The sequence below is a fragment of the Musa acuminata genome, chromosome BXJ2-8 (assembly GCF_036884655.1).
Source record: "Musa acuminata AAA Group cultivar baxijiao chromosome BXJ2-8, Cavendish_Baxijiao_AAA, whole genome shotgun sequence".
Lineage (NCBI taxonomy): Eukaryota > Viridiplantae > Streptophyta > Magnoliopsida > Zingiberales > Musaceae > Musa > Musa acuminata.
Genome location: NC_088345.1, coordinates 35,338,019 through 35,358,555, shown reverse-complemented (window position 1 = coordinate 35,358,555; position 20,537 = coordinate 35,338,019). Strand labels below are relative to the sequence as shown.

General features: G+C 37.3%; 1 protein-coding gene across 1 annotated transcript in view; it reads right to left on the bottom strand.

Annotated features, from left to right (window-relative positions):
* LOC135619404 (uncharacterized) overlaps nucleotides 1–20,316 on the bottom strand; it is a 32,246-nt gene extending 11,930 nt beyond the window's left edge. Inside the window, exons 1-10 of the mRNA XM_065121387.1 lie at nucleotides 20,053–20,316; nucleotides 11,819–11,886; nucleotides 10,426–10,584; nucleotides 10,178–10,345; nucleotides 7,104–7,254; nucleotides 4,968–5,047; nucleotides 3,228–3,500; nucleotides 2,940–3,083; nucleotides 1,912–2,046; nucleotides 1,703–1,801 (exon numbers count right to left, since the gene is read on the bottom strand). Of these exons, the coding sequence (XP_064977459.1) occupies nucleotides 1,703–1,801; nucleotides 1,912–2,046; nucleotides 2,940–3,083; nucleotides 3,228–3,500; nucleotides 4,968–5,047; nucleotides 7,104–7,254; nucleotides 10,178–10,345; nucleotides 10,426–10,584; nucleotides 11,819–11,886; nucleotides 20,053–20,185 (1,410 nt within the window). The 5' untranslated portion in view covers nucleotides 20,186–20,316. The remainder of the gene's footprint in view (nucleotides 1–1,702; nucleotides 1,802–1,911; nucleotides 2,047–2,939; nucleotides 3,084–3,227; nucleotides 3,501–4,967; nucleotides 5,048–7,103; nucleotides 7,255–10,177; nucleotides 10,346–10,425; nucleotides 10,585–11,818; nucleotides 11,887–20,052) is intronic.
* Nucleotides 20,317–20,537: the final 221 nt, after the last annotated feature.

Sequence of the window (20,537 nt, the reverse complement as noted above, 5' to 3'; positions counted from 1 at the left end):
TGGGAATTGGAACCATGCAGTATTGTCATCATCAGCTCACTCTCTCTCTCTCATTCCTCACTTCCCTCATGACTCCCAGTCTCCGGTTTATCCACCAACCCGATACTCCTCTGCTTCCTGGGCTTCTCCTTTTCCTCCTCCACGCTTCTTGGTACTACAGCATGTACTGGCATACGAGTACAAACTAGACTTCAGACCTTGGTTGCATGGTATGCAACACAATCTAATACAGTACGGTATGGTACGAGAAGTATTCACCATTCCAACAGAGAACTGGTATACGAAGCATGGGATACTGGCTGGTACAGGGACAGTATACATGGCATCGGCTGGTGCCAGGCTAACCATACTCGGAGGTGACGCTACCCAACTAGACATGGGTAACCGTTGGCAGGCTTTCAGGAAGCTATAAAATGGCCCCAAAACCCCCCAAACCTGCCTTCAGTCTCACTCTCTCACACCCTCTCTTTCACATTCCCAATTTCTCTGTAATCTCTCTCAAAATTTACTTAATTCTCTCTTAACCCCTTTCCATTAATTGAAGATCATTAGCAAGATGAAATTTTGATTCTGATTTTTAACTCATTTTGTAGGAAATTATATGATTGAGCCAACAATTCAGCTAGAATTGCAATTATTGTCAATCTCGATATGGCCCATCTTGATCCAGGTTAGTCGGATGGGTAGATAATGATTGATTCGGCAAAACCTTGACAAGTACCATTTTTCTCCCTCGATTACCAACAAACAAGACCTTAAGAATTATATGACCTAGAATCACATTACATGACAATAGATAGGTGTTCTCAATTTACGAATATCCATCAAGCATCTTTCCACTTATCACCTTCACCTCCTAAAATTAGGCATGTCTCAAAAGCCAGTCTTCCTCTAGATTGCACCACCTCTTGTACTCATGCAATTATTTATAGTTTGCTGATGATGATGTTAGCAGGCAATTGCCCCTGCTGACACCTATTGCTTGCCGTTACCACATTATCCCTGTAGATGAATCATCATTAACAAGTAACAATAAACTGATCTCTCCTGTATAAACCTAGTTCCTCTTTTTTTTCGTACTTCGTACTTCATACTCATAGTATCTCTTTCGACCTAGGTGTGATATCAACCTTCTTTTTCCTAATTTCTTTTTTTTTACTATAAATATCATCTCCAGCCTCATATTACTTTTCAAATTTTCACTTTGAATTAATATCATGATGAAGTGTTAATTCAAACTACAACTAACAGAGTGATACTATCTTAACAAATCTTTCTTTCCGAAAAGACATCTGCAAGAAATGCCAATATTCCAAATAGATCAGATAATCATGTAGTTCACATAAATGGAAACAAGAAACACAATAATTAATTGCAATGAACTGAAAAATAAATTGTCTAATACAGAAAAGATATCTTTTCTAAACAGACTGGCTCAACAAATTTAGAAGGTACTAGTAGTGTTGATCAGAATATATGTATTACCAGAACCTCAATCAGTGAAGTAGGATGTTCATGGTCAAATAAATAAACAAGTCAGATTCTCATTGGCAATAGAAGAAATTCAAATTATTCGCAACATAAATATTTCCATGAAATATAGGAGCCTAAGATGCAGCATGGTTGAGGTTGGTTCTGGGTATTTAGCAAAAGGAATCTGTAGTTAAAGAGAATAAACTATGTTCTTTATACTCAGACAAACCTGTAACGAAAGAACACCCCAGTCCTGTAAGATCTTTCCAAGCTTGCGACGTTGCCATGCAATGTTTGTGCAAAGTATTTTAAGCAAACTGACAATCAACTGTATGTTTGCAAAGAATAGCAATCAAATTAAATGACCATAGATTTGTAAGGGCTTTTTAATAGATAATTCACAACACGAACATGACTTGAGGTAAATTCAATTCTCACCTGACCAAGTTGCACTATGAATTCATTTTTCTGAAATTCTTTGTCCGCTGTAAGTTCTGGTAGTGCTAAGGCCCTTGATATTACATCATGAAAGGAATCCTTTCCGCAAAGCTTCCCATCTTGGACCAATAAAATCTGGAAGAAGTTCAGAACGAGAAGGAAAAGATAAATCACAAGGAAAAAAGGAAGACAGTATTACTTTATTACCAAGGTAAAAGTAAATCGACTTACAACAAAGCAAATAAGTATAAACAAGAAAATGAAGCACAATACTAAATTATTTCTCAAAAATTAAAGTAACAATAAACAGGCAAAGCAAAGGACTGATAGCAATCAGATTATCTATGCTGTTGAACCCTTCTGTTACATCATGTAAAGGCAATGTGAAGATACTGTTTTATAGAGAAAATTATCCACACACACACGATTTTCACAGGCTTATTAATGAGTATAAGACAGCAGTTTTACCAGCAAGTTAGGGACTGAAGTTTGAGAGAAATCATTTGCATTGGCTAAAGGGAAAAAAGACCACAGATTTAAGTAACTGTTGCATCAAAGAGAAAGATAAAGGGTTCTCCTAAAAGATAATAACCCAGGTAGCATCAGCAGTTGGTACATTAATTTCTATAGCCATCAAAAGGAAATGAAATGGATTTTTCTCTGAAGTTACTGTTATGATGACACTCATATTTAGGGTTAAACATACTCAAGCTTGATCAGAGATTCAGAGCTTCTTTAAAAAAGCCTAATGTATCTTTTGTCACATGTTGGACCACTAAATGAGCTTGTCACAAATATCGAGTCTAATAATTGTTTCAATTTAATATGATCTACATAATTTATAAGAAGACTTCAAGGGGCAAGCCACTGAACTTATGGCTCAGCTCTTGCCATAATATAAGCCTAATGCATCACCTTAAGCCTTGATCTTTCCCAAAGGTCATATATTACATCAACGCATACATAGATGAGCTGCATCAAAACAAACTGATAACAATCATCACATTATATTAAAATCCAAGAAACACCTGCAGATGAGTCCTAGCAACCAGATCAGGTTGCAGTTTTTGGAACTGGACAACATAGTGTAGCACATCTTCAAGCACTGGCTCCATGTTGAATGAACATACAAAATCCAAATCATGTAAAAGCTTTTGAAAATATCCCACAGCCTGGAAAATCAGATTGAAGGATTAAACTTGTAAAAATACAAAAAACAATAACTTCAAATATACCTTTAAGTCTTAATAAACAGGTTTTTGGACTTGAATGGAATGACAGAAACATGAACTTTCATAGGGTGTTAGAATTCGCACTTTTTTCCAGCTCAGAATATGAGTTGCACGTGGTGGACCTGGAGCAGAGAGTGTGCTATTTAAGCTAGCATCAAAGCCAATGGGCTTGCAACCCGAGGCAGTGGTGCTACTTTCAATGTCATCTTGGAAAGATCCATATGGCAAGGATCTGAGGAATTCAAGTGACTTAGACATGTAAGATAACTCAGACAAGCATAATGCCACATGTTTCCGAGCCAACTCCAATCCTTTTCCATGGGGTTTCCTCATGCACATGAAAACATGGAAATAGTGCTGAAAAAGGTTATGTAAATTAGTAACAGAGTGCAACAGGTAGATAAAGAATGTATAACATTGCAGCAAATTAGAAATGCATAAAAATATAAATTAATAGCACTAGAAATCAAGGTTTGCCATACCATGACATATTGTCCGGCATAGGCGGTATGTACTGGTCTGATAGAAGACCTGTATGGGTGGTATATGCTAATTTGTCGATATACTCCATCATATCATGTGTTGGAACAATGGTACGATTTGATACATACAATATCGATAGTCGATTGATATATCGGTATGGACCGGCAAGGCGAACTATGCTAGAAATAATGAGTTGATCAAAGATTACATCATGTACAAAGAAAATGCTCTCCACAAACAAAGAGAAACATAGCATACCAAGAGTTCAAAACACCACAAATTACTAGAACTTCAGACCAAACTAATCTCCTCCCCACATGATAGGGACCCTACTGACCTCTTCAAGATCAGAAACCAGTGAAAACAATTCTAGCATAATTCATGGCTTTTGTGGAATTTTTTTGCTCTGTTACCATTTTTTCCTTTAGTAAAATTTTACCCTATATTTACGGCTTTTGTGATATGCTGCAAGAAACACCACAAAACACATATGATTACCCTATTCAAGTCCAGAGGGTGAAATATAACATGGTAGCAAAATGTTTGGTTCAACAGATTAGGACAATGTTCTAATTTACAAATCGGATTCAAGTGGATAATTAAGAAAACACTACAGCAAAAGAAAACTTGTTACCCACGAGAAATAACTACATGAAAGGCTATTCCCTTTAGCAACATAGGGGAATAATATACTATCACATAAGACAACAAGGTCACCATTACGTCTCACAATAAATAACCTTGGATTTCTTAACTAGATTGAGTGACACAAACCTTGGACTTCTTACCTATATAAAGGAGAGACGGACCTTAGACTTGCAACTAAAGGTGTGTATTCATGGTCATATATATGCTTCTATGATCCATGTTATGCTAGATATATTCCAGACTCGTACTTCTGGATCATGATATCCATATCAAAACTATCATCTGTAACCCATATATCTGACAATACACAATGGCTAAAATATCAGCCCATACCTATGGAACAGATACTTAATTATCAGATTGTGTTAGTTTCTTTTGAATTACTTCTACAAGCTAAAATAGAAAATGTGCTTAAAATAGGTTAATTAAATGAACTCCATATATATGGTAATAAAGACATGTAGCAAATTAAACAGGGAATCTCAACTGGATAGAACAGTTATAAGCTGCTTCTTTCACCTAATCATGATAGCTGGATGACACATACTATCACCAACAGATATAATAAATTCAAAAGCAACTTAAATCAAAGTTGATTTTCACATAGATTAAACAAGAAAGACTAAAGCATTTAAATACTTAATCCAATCAAGTAATTAACTCAATTACAATTCAGGAAACATGGGCTAAGACCTTACGAAAACGTAAGCGGCATAAAAGAGCTCTGCAATAACCCTCTTCCAAATCAGGATTTCTCTGTAGAGGCTCAATATCTACAATAAACAAAATCAGCATTAGGCCATGCAAGTTCAGTGCATCTACCGTTGTAACTGTTACCAAAGAACTAAACAGATGAATTTAGCAAATTGAGAAATTTACTTCACATTTTGCAAGTTCACCAGAACTAATATGCACAAACATATGCATAATGCCTTACCTTTTACTCTTTTTTCATGTACTAATTTTAGCATTTTCTCCCCAGTTCACATATTTGTAGTTAATATCTTTTAATTTTCTCATTTACTATCATAAACAGATTAATTTATCCACTAAACAAATTACAAGTTAGACCCTATGCCTAAAATGTTCGAACTTGTATTGCACCATTCTACAGACCAAGGAATTCAATTTTATACCAGTCCAGGCTCAGACTATTACAGGTTTGGTACAAACAGGTGCAATACATTGGAATGCTGGTACGCATCATAGTACTGAAAAAGGCCAAAGAACAAAAAGAACTATTAAGGATTCTGTCATTTTTCTTGGCAAATACAATCAATATTGATAATAATAAAATGATTTCAATGTAGATAAAAATAAATACTAAATCAAAACATATCTCAGATAAGGACCATAACCCGTATATAAAGAATATACGTACATAGAAAAGAGCAAGACGAGATGCAAGACTAAAACATAAACCTACTTCTACCACCAAAATTGTCAATGTGAGTCCATGGCAGTTGGACCGGGGCCCTCATACTGTGGATCAATATGGTAAGTCCACCAGGACCAATGCATGAAACTGCTCCCAGGGTGCATGTGATACCCATAAACAGTGTTAGAAGGCAATAATATGGTAGTAGTAATCTCATCATCATGAACCACCCGCATGCTAGATCCATTTAAATCCAGTCTGAATCCATATAAATTTAGAATAGATCTAGATCCAGAATAGATCAAGGATCAAAGCTAGATCCACTCATATATAGGCTAGATCTGACCAAGAATCTAGATTCGAGTATCAAGCCATGATCCTCATGGATCTAGCTTAAATATAAAAGAATCAAGGATTATATTTGTAAATCAAACCCTACATGAGGTCTAAATAGAAGAGATCTAGGCTAAGCTTGGAAGAGAAAGCATAAATCCTAAAACGGTGTATAAAATTATCTTAGATGTTCATGTACGATTTTAGAAGCAAGTTGAGAGATCTAAGAGAAATTCAAGAGAGAATAAGAGTGGGTAAGAGAGGGTGTGTGAAAGAGAGAAAAAAGAAGAGGAAAGGAACATGATAAAGGTGGTCTCTTTGGCTGAGGTCACCACCAGGTGGGGTTACTGCCCTATAGTAAACCTAAACCACTTAAATGGCTTCACCTATGTCTCAACCTCCAATCAGATTGACGAGTACCATCTGGACCGGTACAAGAAAGAGAGAAGATAAAGGTGGCCTGTTTGGCTGGGGCCACAACTGGGTGGGTGGGGTTACCCTGTATCAGATGTAAACTGCCCAATTTGTGGGTAGGGTTACCCTGTATCGGACCTAAACCCACCAATTGGGCTTAATCCATGTCCCAACTGCAGGTCAGATCAGTAAATACCACCAACGCCTGTGCATTCGACATCACAAAATTAGTGCCATCTCTTGGCTTTAGCTATTTGTGTTTTCTTTTACTTTCATCCTCTTGCAAATATGTCACTAAATTAATGAAATGAATATGTAGTCTACAGTTTTGAGTGAAAAGATTAAAACAGTCCGATACTATATGATTACGATTACAAGAGTTGATATGTTCATCTAGGATATAGACAATAAAGCATGCCAACGATTCCATCTTGTGGGCTAACAGCATATTGACATCAAGTGCTACTATTTGCCATGCTAGTGAGTTGTGCCTACATGTCAATCGTGGGCATCATATGCATACATGGCAATGACATGACATGGAGCCATGTCATAGTTTTGCGAATGTTAGTGTAGCTTGGTAAAGACAGCACAAGTACAAAACTAGATGTCATGACAAGAAATTAGACAAGATAATAAAGTTCAAGTAAAACACCACTATGTCAATGAGAAGAAGATAAAACATGAATGGGTCTTTCGACTACCTTCTAATGATTTCTTTCTAGATGATTGGGCCCTGCAAGCTCGAAGCTGGCGAGAAATTATTTCTTCGACTGAATTTAGAATTGATAAGCATTTTTCATCACCTTCTCCTTTCAAAGGCAATGCATAAGCCATTGCGAAAAGGTCTTCTTCCTATCAATCAAGCATTTAAAATAAAAAATTTTTCAAAACATTGATGCCTGTAAAGGAAAAAATAGATTCATATAACAAGTAATTTATAAAATTAAAGCAAATTTTTATTATTAATTGATCTAGATGTCGAATAAAGTCCATATCTATAGTTCTAAATCCAGAAAGAAGGAACCAGAAGGAAGACAAACTAAATCAGAAATGAGGAACGAGGTTAAGCACCAGTACATGAAAAACTAATTTGGAACTTCATGACATCTTTAAAATGTGTCAGCCAATAAAAAATAAATATAGGTGTGCTTCCCTGTCTGTGTCCAAATGGGCCTCAAATTAGTGCATACAGAGGAAATTTTCAGGGTAAACTACCAAAACATTCTCCTAGATACATAGAAGGTACCCATTACTGTCTGTGGTTTATGTTGTTCTAACATTATAAGTCTCTACCCTTAGGTCAGATGATCCATTTACCTCCCTGACAGAAATTCTCTCACCTTTGTTGTTGCAGCTCTTAAAATACAAAGTAAAAATATTAAGCAAAATATTTTATTTTATCTAAATGGAGATCAATAATCTTTTAGACTCCATTGTCAAAAAGATGTAGAACAGGTTCATAGTTCATCAGACTCGATGACTGAAGTGGTGCAATACAAACTGCAAAGAGCTTGTACATACTTTGCTCTGCTTATTGAATTTCAGCTTTAGCAATTGCACTAGAGAGGTTACATCAAGATTTATCACTGAAAAATTGACCAACATAACTGGTCCAATGGTCAAAATCCATTTAGAAGATATATATGTCAAGGGCAAAGTTGTCCTTGCACATCCTTTGCAGAGCATGGTAGTCAAACACAACTTTAGTCACACAAGTACTGTAAAAGCTGAAATAAAATATTCTTCTCAAAACAATACTCCTTTAGAAGACCCAGTATATTACCTTTCAAACAAAAGCTCAGATAAAAAATCTTATGACCCACTATATTCATAATTGATAGGGCTCTCAGATGACAGGAAGAGTCAAAATTCCAAAGAACTTCCTTTAACATACATGAAGGATATGATAGTCATTTTACTCAAGGAAGTCCATTTTGCTTGAACCAGTATGAAATTGATGGTATACCTATCCGAGCATTGATCGGTATACAGATTGCATCCCATTTCAGATGGTCTGGTCCAACCAAATATAAAAACAAAAAAAAGCCTTAAAACATCAATTAGGGCCCATGAATGTGAGCCCTCTTCTCATGAGAAGCATGGAACCAATGCCACCACCGTTGTCACTTCCATTTGCCGCAAATGTTGTCTGCCACTTCCTACCTCCCCATACGCTTCCTCCTCCCTCTCTGATACAAATAGCCTTGGCGATGGTTTTTATTCTATAAAAAAAACATGGGCAATATGGACCTTCATTTATTCATATTATGTTTGTGCCTGGAATTGATATTCTAGCATCTGGCATGCAAAATCCTAGAGTGAATGAGAAATTCTTGAAGTCTTCTTGTTGTTGAAGGAAAATGTACATACTTCACCTCAATAAAATTATGATAATGGTTTTAACATATCAAGACAAAACAAAATGTTCAGCCTAATTATGCGCCAATGAAGGCTCATTTCCTTCCTGATTCATACAATAAGACCAGAGGATTCTTAGAAATTTTTTAGTACATGGAACCAAGGTTTGAAATTTTGTACCATACCAGTGTATTGAGCTTTGGTCGGTACGGTACATTGTACCGAGCGGTATGCCTTATATATATATATATATATATATAATTTTAAAAAAGGCATACGTAGCCTCAGCGACGTCACCTCCTCTTCTCCTCGTCGCCTCGTTTATGGCATTCGATGAAGAATGCGATGAAGACCAAGGATTTTAATTTCGAATGATACCGCCCGATACGACCTGGCTGCAACAAAGGAACAAGAAACATCGAGGGAGAAGAGGGAGAACGCGCTCAAAGAAAAGGAAGAATCGGGAGAACCTCAACGCTTCCTGATCCGACACCGCCCTCCCTCAACGATCCCGATCTAGGAGGTAACGAAGAGGCGACGGTTCGGCTTCTTCTTCGTCGAAGGTCGAAGACGCCTGCGACCTTCACCACGTTCTTCGTCGGAGACCAGAGACATATGCGGCCTTCGACGTCTTTGCCAAACACCGCAGATGAGGAGAAGACCGCGAGAACGTGGCGAAGGCCAAAGACGTCTGCGGCCTTCGACGTCTTCGTCGAACGTCACTGATGAGGAGAAGACACAATCGTCTCCTTATCTAATGCGACGAGGAGAAGAAAAAGGAGGCAACGTCGCCAAGGTAGCAGTACACCCTAGCATACCGCTCGGTACGCCCGTACCATACCATATCGAGCAATGCTTGAAACTCCGATACGATACAAAATTACGAACCTTGACAAAGACGTCGAAGGTTGCAGACATCTCCGACCTTTGGCGAAGAACGTGACGAAGGCCGCAGACATCTCCGGCTTTTGACAAAGAACGCGACGAAAAAAAAGGCCGCAGAATCACAGACGAGGCAATGAAGGAGACCACCTCTTCCGCTGCTCTAGCCGCCGCCTCCCATGATCCCCGCGCCTGTAGATCTTCGTCTTTACGACTCTCCTCATCGTTACCTCCTGGATCGGAGTCGTCGAGGGAGGGCGACGCTATATCAGGATCGAGAAAGGGCGTGAAAACAAGTTCGCGCCGAGGTTTGAGATAATGAGCATTTTTTATAGCATACATGTCCTACCCTCCACTTAAGACCACTGACAGATGGCAATGGCATATCCACAATTTTCATGACACATGAACTTGATAAGACAAAACGAAATACTTGTCATCCTCAACAAAACGTGAATGATTGTATTAAAAAATTATCTCCACTTTGATCCAAATGAATGCCAACTCAATAAAAGGTCAGTAGATGTGGATATACCTCATTGGTGCGTGCATCAGAAACAACAGAGACAAGAGCATTACAAATAGCCCGCATGATTCTGCAATAGGAATGCAGTAAAGAATGTGGAGATGTTCGTTCTATCCTCAAGAGATATATGCATGAAAATACTGTCTGTGCCAATGAATGACCTTTGTGCCAAGTGGCCTGTCAAAATGAACTATGTTAAATGTAAAAAAACATGGGATACTCAAAATAAATATGCAGGGATGTACAACTTATTGCACCTCACAAGAAAAAAGATGATCAATGACATCCAAAATGCATTGAACATCAAGGGTAGAATCCAAACTGAGAGGAACTGGAGCAATATTGTTTTCTATAGCTTCCTCTATAGAGTGATAGCCACTGTTTTCAATTCCAGAATCCATCTTTGGGTCCATTATCTGTAACAATGAAACAGTTTTCACAACTCAAGAAGAAGCCTTAAAAAGAATATTGCAAATGCATCAGAACATACAGGCATAAAACATTAGATACCCAATTCTACCAGCTTCTCTCCATTTTGATTTCCAGAAAGGCCAGTGCCAGTTTGTATGTCATAAATAAATTATGTGATGTTATGTATATTAAATGTAGAAATATATGCCTAATGACCAACAAAATTTAAGAAATTGATCATAAAGCAGCAATACACAAACCAATAACAGTATATTAACAAGCCTCAAGCAATCTTGGCCTTAAATAATTTTTCAAAAACAAGAGCCCCTCATGTAAAAAAATAAACAATTAAATATTACTAATGAAAAAACTTTTCTGCCAAGGTCATGGAAGTAGTATGTCAATCATGGATGGAACTTTAGATCCTGCATGAAGGACTGATGATTGTAGAAATGAATATTCAAGAGATTTAGGTACATTCTAGAAGATTAAAATGAGTTTATACGTCTAAGAAGCATGACAGAAAATTTTATCAAATCAAATGACAACCATGCCTTTGAAAAAATTGTTTCATTAATCAAGCAACCAAAGATTTATTTATTATTTTTTACTGAACAGTGACAAATGCTAACAAGCTCATGCCAGGTAAGCCAAGATCAATTTTACCAAAATGAATAGATGGAGTGTTCGATCGAGAATCAACTTAATGATCAAATCTCTGCATACATAATAGTATAGATCTATAGATGATAGATATCTAAGAAAGTGCCCTGTCTCTAAGAACTTACCACTTGTTTATTGACAACAAAATATTGCAAGTTGTAAGTGACTTTTGGTGCAGAAGGTGATGAAAGAAACAGACACTGAAATTTTGGTGTTTGTGCTATTCTCAGGTTCCATATATACCTATATACTCCTTTAGACCTCAAATTTGCCTATAGCCACTCAAAATGGTAGCTTTTTGTATACTCTTTTGCTGCAAGCTTCAATTCTGCCCTAAGAGTAAAACATCACTCGTTTGTTGCACCTGACACAATTCTTATCCAAGATTTGAATCCATCTATTAGAAGTTCAAATCTGAAATTCATCTGAAATAAGTTTTTGCGGCTTAGTTATTTGTGATACAAACGATATAAAATTGTTGTACATAAAACTGTCTTTTGCATCACTAACACATCATCTGTCAGATATCCCGATTATGACTAACAAAGAAAACAGAATGGAATATATGAATCAGACCTCCAAAGCAGACATAGCAGCAAAAAGACTGAAATTCTCCGCATGGATAAGTTCACCATCTTGAAGCTCTGAACCAAGTACAAGAGAAACATAAGTTTACAAAATTTTGCCAATATAGTAGATATAAGAGTAGAAAGATAGCCAAAAATGATTAACAAGAAATAACCAACTGTGATAGTTTGCCTTTATTTACACCAAACAATGGCTCAACAGCAATAATACCTCTCACGATTCTTTGCACCTGAATCTGAACAAAGGCCTCAACCACTGCAGATGTTACTCTTACATCAAGTTAGCATATGCACCATTTTGAGTTTTATCATTTATTTATTTGAAAATATGCAAGATAAAATTTCTCTTTTTCTTTAGGGAGTTTAAAAGATTTTAATACCAGAAAAGATAGGATTGTATCCTTATCTGCAGTGTGTGTTTTAGTCCCTTTTGTCTACAAATAAATTCTTGCATCGCTCAGATATGGCTGGCAAAGACATGATGAACCTTTAATAAAATAACAGAAGCTTCTTTAGGCCAAGTGGCCTTAGTTATCTTCCTCCCCTCTCTAATAAGTTATCTTCTATCTTCAAATCCTCTTCTTCCTTAGCTTTAATTCCCTCACCTTTTCAGCTCCTATAAATTTAGTTATATTCAATAATCCATTGCATTGCTTGATGTACCACACGAAACGGTATGACGGGGATACATCCAGTGCACTAGCTGACTGGTACACGGATCAACCCATTTCAAGTGGTATGTAGGAAGGATGTTAGGTATCTCCCAGTCAAGTGATGTATCAGCCAATACAGTGGAAACTCATATTATATCGAACAATATGGATTGGTACCAATCGGAATTTGATTGATGCCAACCCAAATTGAGTCAAATTTGTACCTCTTCTGGGGCTTTAAATCCCCTCTTTTATCCACTCTCACTGACTCTCATTCTCACTCTTTCTCACACTCTTGTGATTATAATTCCTAATGGGCAATTAGTGATATTCAAGCTATTGATTTGGATAAAAGATAAATCCATGTTCATTTATGCCTCATATACACTCTATTCTTATTTAAATATAATAAAATTACTATTAAATTACGATAAAAACCCAAAACATGGTTTTTTGTGAATTTTACCAATACCACCATTTGGCACAGTACCACAGTCCATGATTCATTGCATCAGTTTGAACCCTAGCTTTTGAGGAATGCAACTTCAAATTAGAGCGTAGTTTTGGCCTGCCACACCTCTTTGTTTTGTATGATTTGGTCGCAGAGTAAGTTTGGAAATCCTTGGAAAAAAGACTATTATCTTCTGCCTATTTCTTTCTACTTTGATATTTACTCTTGATCTTCGACCTTTCATCATCCTTACAGCTTTTCCCTTGTAATCCAGATATGTTCTTCACTTAGATTACAAAAATATTCTTCCCTGGTAATCCAGATATGTTCTCAACTTTCAAATGATTGCAATTGGGAAAATAATGTGCAACAAGATCCACACTGAGCATCAAGCCAAGACAAAACTGAAGATCAAGAACTATGCTACTCCACGTGATCTCAAGAACAAGCACTTAAAGCAAATTGATGCATCCCAATCCAAGACAAGAGGTTCTATGTTTATTTTAGTTTGAATGAATCTAAATTAGATTTCTTTTAACGTTTCATGGATTTTCTAAGTTTCTATTGCATTCATATTCAATTTTTTTCTTCTAATGTATAAGCCTTTAATATCACTTGGGTTGTACCTTTTGATCAATTAATATGAAGAAAAGGAAAAAGACTCCATCTTATCTTTAGGGAGATACAATGAGTTCAAATTAGGCACGATAAGATAAAATCCCTATCCTTAGTAGAAGTCGATTGTCTTACCTAGTCCATAAACAAAGCCTTGAAGACTGAAATATGTGCATCATGACATGATAAGATTTTGATGAAAAAATTAGTGGTTCTTGAGGCAGATTGTCCTTAGTTGTCTTCCACATTTCTATAATGGATTCTTCTTCCAAAATTCAATTCTTTTACTATGTTTCTGCAGCTTCTATGACTTGACTCCTATAATCTCACTTATCTTAGTTATTTGTTACCTTATTTGCTGCCCTAGAACATTGGTTTTGGTTACCACACGTTTGTTCTACATCAACTGAGGGGGAATAGCATGCAAATGAGACAATTGCAAACTAACATATTAGCTGTTCTAGAGTATAGGTTTGTCTTATCACACCTTTGTTCTACATCAATAGTGGAGGAATAGTGTGCAGATGAGACAGTTGTGAACTAACATGTTATATATGTAATATTGAGATTCATAGTACTTTAAATCTATCGTATAATTGAACAAAGCAGTTGAGACTTGTCTAAAAAGCTTGCTTTTGAGTTATGTTAATGGCAAATTTTCTATAAAGCAAGAATATAAAGAAGAGAGAAAACATGAGTCGATAATAAAAATCAGAGGCAAGGAATCAAGTACCAATCCGACTGCACTTACCATTTGGTATTTATCATTGGACCAAGAACGGTGTCTCGACCAAGGTATACCTGATGTACTATTTATACTGATCTTACCAATGTATAAACCTAAAATACGGAGCTTATTGCCCAATTTTTGCATTATATTAGGTCGTACCAAACAAAAAGCCTGTCATCTAAAAGACAATTGAGAACTAACACATCACATAACATGCAAATCCATAGTACTATATACCTATCATATAGTTGGATGAAGCAGTTTCGTTAAAACTTGTTTAAATATTTTACTTTAAAGTTACATTGATGACAAAATATTATCTATAAACCAAGAATAAGTAGAGCAAAGAAGATAGGAGTAGATATTAAGTATCAAAGGCAAGGAATCAAATAACAACATGAGTGGCACACACCATTGAGCATATCAAGTCCAACTATGAGACAGCATGTATACTAGGGTATACATAACTATACCTACCGATACTGGTCTTGCTGGAAGCTTAAAATAGTATGTTTACAAGTATTGTCAAATGCATCGATCATTAAAAGGCACCAAGATTCCAAAACACCCGAAGCGCTAGGCGCTGACCTACGCACCTCCCCGGTCGAAGCAAGGCCCTCACTAATGTAAAAAATTATGAAAAAAATATAATTAAGAATAAATATAAGAGGAAAGGGAGACCGACTATTGATTTTAGACCAACCATATAAAATGAAATGGGGAGAGGTATAGTGCAATGCCTTTAGTAACAGATAGCGTGGATGAGAGGATAGTGGATTTCCGACGATGAAGAGCAAGGGGCTGGAGAAGAGCAGAGAAGAGATTGGGAGGGTGATGAACACCCAATGGTGAAGAGAAAGTGGCGAAGACTCGTGATGGAGTGCTGAGAGGAAACTAAGAGGGGATTGAGAAGGAAATGGATAATTGAGAGAAGAGACGGAGAGACCACCAAGCAGAAGAGAGACTAAGGTGGAGAGATCGACTATGAAGAGTTGAGAGGAGACTGAGGAAGAACTCAGAGTGTAGAGAGGAGCCCAAAGGAGAGACTTAAATTTAGACTAGCAAGCGGAGAAGAGACCGACGAAGGAGTCCAAGAGGCAGAGCAACGACACCAACATAGAATAAGAGACTACCATCGGGTTATGGCTTGGAAACAAATGAAGCACAAGGAGAGGTAAACATGCGGGTAGAGGGGGGACTTGGATATGGTTCGTCAGATCTGGCTTGGGTCTAGTCTAGTTGAATGGATCAGAGCCCAATGTGCCTAGGACAACCAACATCTAGGTATCGCCCAAGCCAAATCGCGTCACCTGGTTAATTTGAGGTGCTCAGGTGTGGCCTAAGCTAGTGTCAAAGTGCTTATTGATAATGCTAAGACTTACAACCCAATATTTGGATGATATAATAGCCACACCAAGCAATAAACCTCCCAACTGATCAAAAACTCAGCCAAAACATTTCAAATTCTACCAACATTTGTTAAAGCTCAAGAGCCCTCTTTCACTCCCTATTTCAAGCCTACCTCTTCCATTTTAAAGCTATTTGGTCTAAATCTCAAGCAAGGAAAACATCCTTACCAAATTAAGTTCAAAACTAAATTTCTTGTTCTAGTCATTATTTTCTTTTTCATGCAATATTTTCTAGCTTCATTGTTATTTTGTTGCATTTAGACAACATTTTAGTCGTGTTAATTGAGGTCAAACTTACATAGCAGGTGAGCTTTATGTATCAATCTAGATCAAATTAGTGTGTTATCAAGCCAAGGCTCATCTTACCAGTCCGTACCAAGGTATACTGATGTACCATATGTCGGTACATCTAGGTGTACCAACGATACGATAAAATTACCAAAAATAGCTCTAAAATTTCTATAAAAAAATAGGATTAGGGTTTTTAAGTTGGAAATAAATATAAATTTAGTATAATTTTAGCAAAAATAATCTAAATTAAAAAAGAATAGTGACCGATATCTTTTTCAAACTTTACGAAAGAACTTTATAATACGTTACAGACCTTCCTTTTGTTAATATTGAATTATTTACAAAGAAATTATTTGAATTGTTAAATTCTTTTTTAAGCAACTTAAATTTTAAGATTCAAATGAATCAAGTAATCAATCGATGGATATACTTGATGCTACCACGAAAAAGAATGATAGGACTCCATGGGCATTGGATTGGGGTCCTCGATCTTATGTATCTTTATATCAATTTGATATGTTTGTCAGACCCAATCCTAAAGATGATCACACGACATTATATACTGATACATCATATACCATTGGTACATCAATGTGGTGATGATCGTAGTTTGATCGTTGTGAACCACATGTGTTCGAGACAGCTCCTAAGTCAAGGATAATTGTAGTATGTATTGGTGCGAAGCATGAAGAATGTTAGAACTTTTACTTTTGTCACTGATGTGCTACTCCATATCATAAGATTGATTATCGTACTACTGCTCGGAGAAGTATGACCAACTATCACTATATTACTGTTGGCCGTAAGATTCTCCATAATACGACGACTGCGAATACGATGAGCTTCGCTTTGTGTCTACATCGTACAGGCTCTATCACATCTACCCAAAAAAATCCACTACCTTCTCTTTCCCCTTCCCCTTCCATGTATAAACTTGACCAGTACCTCGTCAAGCTCCATTATCTAAATTTTGGGTGGCGTGGCATGTATAAAATACTACTCCTCGATCCATGCACCACTCTTTAATTGTGTAGACGAGACCATCGACTCTCCGACATCGTCGTCATCATTGATTGAGGCATTGTCGTCCACATCGTTGCCATGTCTCTGAACCAAGCGGGTTGTTGAATGTGATTGATAAGATGTCTCATCGCTTGACTTGATTCTTTACAACCTTTGCCATTACATGCTGAGAGGACAAGCATGGTGAAGCAAAGGGTTTAAAAACTCGTTATCGACCAGTACAAACCCCATATTACCCGATACGAGGTCATGTAACGGGTACCACCCAGTAGAGGACGGTCTGCATATTAGTCCCCTGTCAAACCGGTACATTCCACCCATATCAAGCGATATAGGTCAGTACGACGAACTTGACTATCTACCATGTGTGGATCCAAACCAACCCACGTGGATCTAACTTGGTTGTTTGTGGATCTTGGGCAAAGGCAAGCAAATATATACTAGATTTGTGCAGATGTAACCAAAAACACACAAGTCTAGGTTAAATCCACACTGATCCAGCTTATCTTGATCCTATCAACAAATCACATGCAACCCAAGCTAACACAGATAAGGTTAGTCTATATCGATGTTGATCCTACCAATAAATTAAATTGCTGAAATTTTCTTAAGCCATAGAAATTAATCACAATGAAATAAACTTTCACTGATCTGATTAGTGCCACCTTGAGCAACCTTATCCCCTTAGACCAATAATGCCTTCAAAGATTGAGTTTGTATAAGTAGCTTAAAATAGGCAAATGCATCATTAAGCCAATCGCTTATAACCCTATGTATGATCTAGACGTTACAACATGGACAATTAATACTAATTCAGGATCAACATTTTTTAGTAAAAGTCAACTTCATCTACACAAAATATATATGGAAGTATATTCCAAGTATCTACCTTTTTATTTAAAAAATTAAAAGCCAATATCCATCATGTTTTTTATGATAGTCGAGTTAGATGGAACTCAAAAGGAAGGGCCTATGCTTCAACCATGATGCTGACGAAGATGACAAAAAAGCTGAAGTAGAAAAGCATCTCACTTGCAATTAGTTCCACTACCAAAGAAATATACCAAAGGTTTTGCACATATATCCAATCACTACACTAGTTGACATTAGTTTAACCCACAGCTCTGAACTCCTTCAGAGAGTGAAAATTAAGATGCAATCAATTATATCATTTGGTGTCTTGGTTGACAGATGGCAAATTGCATGTTAGAAATGATGCAAGCAAATCCCACTAGAAAATTTAAGTTAATAGTTCCATGTAAATATTTCATCCACTTAAGGACATTGACATCATCTTGGGCATGTTGTGGCTTGTTGATCAAATTAAAGCTGTCATTTGGATTTTCCTGTAAAGCATGAAAAACTTCAAGCACAAAGGAAAGCAAGTCATTTTTTAGGCTAAAGACATTGAGACTTCCATAATTCCTAATAAAGCATGATAAACTACAAGCACAAAGGAAAGCAAGTCAAGCACAAGGTCAAAGACAATGAGACTACCATTATGAGTACTTTCTCAACCCCTTTGATAATAACTGCAGCTACTTACGGCATGTTCCGACACTTATCTGATATGTCCTTGATCGATATTTATTTATTGGTCTAACCAAGGACTGATATAAGACCATCTGGTTTGGTACTAATCATTATCCTTCTTTTTCTTTGTTATTCTTTAAATGACACCAGATGGTACAAATTGGTATATAAGATCCTAGAATGAATTGAAACCTATATTGGACTAGCATTTAAACCATGGTTTATGGTTATACGATGGAGTTCTTTCTAGACAAGGTGAATCTGTGGAAGAAATTAGCTACAAAGCCACAATAACTCCACCCCTTCCACGTATTAGGTATTGTTTGTGCAATCTCATGTTCCACTTTGCTCATGAATCTACCCCATGCAATTCGTGCAATTTGCACATCCTAGCATGCATCTAAATTTTTATTTAATACGAAGCCCCCAACAAGGCAATTGCCTATTATAGCAATTTGTTGTCCGCAGGACACAGTAGCCCAACTTCAAGGACAAAGAAGAGTCTAACTAACTTCTTATCTGATGTCTGAAGGACTCAAAGACTCCTTCCCAGTGGCATGTCAAACTCGAGGATACTTAAGCATCTAAAAGTCCTTATGAGAATGAGTGATAAGGAGAAAAAGAACAAACAAGAGTATCAATCACACGCATTTTAATAATAATCAATTAAACAGGATCAAGTCGTAATATATTATAAATGAGGGAGACTATGAGACCAAAAACCCTATCAAGACTAATCTTTGTAACTTCTACTTTTCAGAAATAAAATCCTTATGTTTTCTGAACATAATGTTCTGAAAATCTTAAATATCAGGACACTTCTTATATTAGCATCTTATCTGATATTGGAATAGAATAATTAAAATCACAATAAATGCCTAATTCATGGAAACACGCACACATATGTGACACAGTAAGGGTATGGGCAAAAGAGTCCATACGGCCAGTTAATTTATGCTGGGTGACAGTGATGATATCGCATGCCAACTAAAACTACCTGGTTATGTTTAGAATTTAAGAGTAAATTCATGCAGTAATTCAGTCACTTCAACCATGACCACAAATATGGTTCATCAGATTACGAGAATGGCAGGTTCCTTCACAAATCAGCTAGCCTTCGCCATGTTTTATTAACATTTACTTTTCAGCATCTTAATATGTCATTTCTCAAGGAACCATAAAACCAAGTAAAAGAGCAGGGAACTCATTACTGGGACCATGCCCTCTCCAATGCATTGACCGACCACATCGTCAGCCTCCACAACTGACCGTCATATCCTCGCGCATGATGTAGGCGCAAACATCATCATTCAAGAAAACAGATTTACTCGAAGAGTACATATATCAAGAGAATACCATAAGAACAAGCAACAGATGATGATCAAAGATCACACACGCATCGAACACCATCATGCAAAAAACTAGCAAAATAACAATCGTGAAGAATGTCAGATCAAGAGAAAAACAGATGAGAATCCAAGATTAGAGGGCGAAGAAAACAGAGAGGAGGAAGATTACCACTGCAGGCGGCCACGATGAGGGGACCGGCATCAGCCCAGACGGTCTGGTCGCCAGCGGGGATTGGAGGAGGCAGCGATGCGTGGCCGATGAGTCCTCCGGCTCCTCCTCCTCCTCCTTGATGGTTGGCCATCGGTGGTCCGGAGGTTTAGGGTTTTGGAAGGAGAAAAGAAGGAGATACTTGGACGAGAGCTGACGGCGGGTGACGGTGATCGCTACGGTGGGTGTCTGGGGCACTGTGCTTTTGGAATCGGATACGCCCCTCGACGGTCGTCGGATGTGTGGCGTTCCACTTTTGACCCAGAATTTTGACATCGGTCCGATCCGGCCCGGCCCGGCCCGGCCCGGTTGTGAGGAGCGCGATGCTTGACATGAATGTAATGGGCCTATCGGTCCTCACGGTTGACCAAGTGTCTACTTGTCCTCCACGTGGTTTTCACCAGACACTTGGTGCTCCGGTCACGCCTATGTGTCATCGACATGGA